Raw genomic sequence first — 3,191 nt, 5'->3', positions numbered from 1 at the left:
AGAACTAAGCTTCAACACCTCCAATGGCGCCCGGCGGTGGTGGGAAGGATTCCGGCCGTGAGGAGTCGGTCTGGAGATTTGGGAAAGTGGAGGAGGGGCTAGGGAAGGTACTCACGCAAGGAATCGAGTTAGGATGGCCGGAGGAGGGAGATCGAGGGGAAAGTGGCGACGTTGAGGCGAGCGGTCGAGCTTCGCTCGGCTCTGGACGAAATGAGAATGAAGAGAGAACTGACCAGCGGGTCCCACATCCGTCCAGATAAATATCTGGCGATGCCTCGCGGACTGTCCGCCAGACTCGAGCGGACTGTCCGCGAGTCAGGTGTTACATTCAGCATACAAGCACGGTCGAGGATGGGAATCAAAGGCGGGTCGATCCCATGTCATGTGAAAAGGGCGGGAATTTTTCTCCGGTCATGAGGTCGTGCGTGCCTCCACTAATCAATTTGCTTGACCATGCGAGATCACGCGTCCGTTGATTTTCACTGGCACAACGAGCTATTTTCTCCTTCCACGATGTGCAGCAGCAGCAGCACCATGACTCTGTCATCTGACCAACCGTGGAAAGAAAGGCCCAGCCGAACTCTTCCCGTTTCAGTGGAGAGAGGGAGAGAAGAGAAGGTGCGTTTGGTCATTGGTATCTTCCGTTTCCTCATCTTCGATTGATGGCGCGCACGTACATGACCGTGGAGTGTCACCAGAGATCATGCCCATTTGCGTCGATCGAGGGACACGTCGAGCCGGCGGCTAGTTTGCTCGTCAGATGGGGCTACGGCCTACGGGAGACGACGACTCCCCCAAACCAGAGAAAGTCGCCGAGCCCCCATTCTTGGTGGCTCAAATTCCTCCTGCCAGAGACGTGCGCTACGACGCCTTTTTCCCGTAACGCAGGACAAGGGAAAACCAAACCCGGTGCCGACTGCCGAGAGAGCACGAACGGACCCGAGCAATTCAGCGGCGGCACCACTACGGGTGCCGTGGCGCGCCCGGCGGCGTTGACATCTCCACAGTGCGGCCGGCGGCTACGCGTTGCGTCATCCGTGGGGTGCCGCCGTGCCGCCCTCTGCTCTGCCAAGCTAGGGATGGCACCCGCGGGTGCGGGTGCGGGTTTGGCGAAAATCCGCCCGCAGGCAAACCCGCGGGATTGGAAAAAACCCGCCCGCGAGCAAACCCGCGGGTGCATTTTTGCACCCGCACCCGCACCCGCGGATTTCGGGCGCCCGCGGATCTAACAACAGATATAATAAAAATGTATAAATTCATCAATTTAAACAGTCAAATAACACATTTCTATAAGTAATAAGAGCAAACTAGCAACAAATCCATTAGTTCAAAGTAATAAGGACAAACTAACAATAAATTCATAAGTTATATGCTTATTTTGTAGTTAGGATAGTTGGGATGGACCTTATCTAAGTAGGTTGGGTTGTGATTTTTTTTCCCGGACGGATGCGGGTCCACCCGCGGGTGGAATCTCAAATCCGCACCCGCACCCGCAATATGCGGGTGCGGATCCACCCACGGATGAAATATCAGACCCGCACCCGCATCCATCGGGTTTAAAATCCGCGGATACCCGCATCCGCGGGTGGAATTGCCATCCCTATGCCAAGCCCATAGTCTCTCCACCCCCACACGTCAGCCGGACGTGACCTCCTCCCCCGTACGCGGCCTGCCCCCCCCCCCCCCCCCCCCCCCAGTACGCGACGTACGCCACGGAACGAGGCGCCGACCGAGCCAAACACCCCTCCTCCCCAAGACCAAGAGGGCCGAACCCACCACCCGTCCGCACGCGGTGCCGAGTCCCCCATTCCCCCCAACCCCACCACCGATCCGATCGGCAAATCCCCCCCGCCAATTCCCCACAGATCCCGGTCGCCCCCCCCCCCCCCCGGCCCCTTCCCGAACTCGCACCGGAAATTGGTGGCGAGTTGCCCGCCGGCCCCGGCTCGCCGCGGGGGGAGCAGCTCCCCGGTCGCCGCGATGGCGGAGTGCCGCAGCCTCATCGAGTTCCTCCGCGCGTTCGAGCACCACCGCAGGGCGGCGGACAGCTCCGCCTCCGCATGCTCCCGATCCAGGCGGGCCCGCGCGGCCGGCGCCGGCGCCTCCTCCTTCTGCGACAGCACCCCGATGGCCGTGGTCGACGCGGTCATGCTGCTCGCCGTCGTCGCCGCGCTCGGGTTCCTCGTGATCCCGTACCTCAGGCTGCTGCTCGTCGAGGTGGGCGCGCTGCTCCACCCCGCCGCGTCCTGCCTCTCGGCCGCCGCCTTCTTCGGGGCCGCGGTCGCCGTGGCGGCGGCCGTCGTCGCGTGGGAGCTGCTGGGCCACCACGCGCGCAAGTGCGGGAAGCCCAGGTGCAGGGGCCTCAAGAAGGCCGTGGAGTTCGACATCCAGCTCGAGACGGAGGAGTGCGTGCGCGGCCGCCCCGGGCCCGCGGCGCGATCGGCGCTGCTCGCGGCCGCGGGGGCGCGCCCCGTCGAGCTCGGGGACGAGCAGCGGGAGCTGGAGGCCGAGCTCCGCAAGATGGCGCCGCCCAACGGCCGCACCGTGCTCATCTTCCGCGCGCCCTGCGGCTGCCCCAAGGGCCGCATGGAGGTCTGGGGCGCCAAGAAGGTTCGCCGGATCAAGAAGTGAAAAGGGGTAACGGGGAGGATCAGATGGTCCCTAGTTATTAGTCCATTGCTGGTCTGATTCCTGGTAACTAGTAGCTAGAAAAATACTATATAATTTCAGTAATAAGTATAGGGGAGCAAATAAATGGATGATACAACAGTTATATCACAGATAGACTATAGACATCACATACTCCTTGTATTATGAGCGAGTGGGAATTTCAGACGAAATATATGGCGTTTGCTTGTTCATTCTCTATTTTTCATGGGACTCGGGATTAATCCGTCCATAGCTGGTTACTCTTTCGGTGGATCTATAAAATTGTTGGACGGTAAGTTCCTTTTATTCTGCTCTTTTTAGTCCCTAGTTATTTGTCTCATTTCAAATGTTTTTGCTGCTGATTCTTTTTTTTTAGGAGAAGTTTTAGCTCCTTGATGGCTGCTTAGCAACCACTCTTTCATCGATGTTGAGGTATTATAGTTGAGATAACAAAATTCTTCCAGATTCTGGACATTCCTACCATAATAATTGTAGAATATGTGTTTCCAAGGGCTCCTAAATTGGCAATCCAATATGCTTCA

The 3,191-nt window shown here is 58.4% G+C and overlaps 1 protein-coding gene across 1 annotated transcript; it reads left to right on the top strand.

Moving 5' to 3' along the window:
* Positions 1–1,786: 1,786 nt before the first annotated feature.
* Positions 1,787–2,945, top strand: LOC120676117 (uncharacterized protein At5g19025-like). Its single transcript, XM_039957338.1, has one exon. The coding sequence runs from the start codon at positions 1,981–1,983 to the stop codon at positions 2,629–2,631; it is 651 nt and encodes a 216-aa protein (XP_039813272.1). The 5' UTR covers positions 1,787–1,980; the 3' UTR covers positions 2,632–2,945.
* The last annotated feature ends 246 nt before the right edge of the window (positions 2,946–3,191 follow it).

Source organism: Panicum virgatum, chromosome 5N, assembly GCF_016808335.1.
Source record: "Panicum virgatum strain AP13 chromosome 5N, P.virgatum_v5, whole genome shotgun sequence".
NCBI classification, from domain to species: Eukaryota; Viridiplantae; Streptophyta; class Magnoliopsida; order Poales; family Poaceae; genus Panicum; species Panicum virgatum.
The sequence above is the reverse complement of the archived record's forward strand: the minus strand, read 5'-3'. Positions and strand labels throughout refer to the sequence as shown.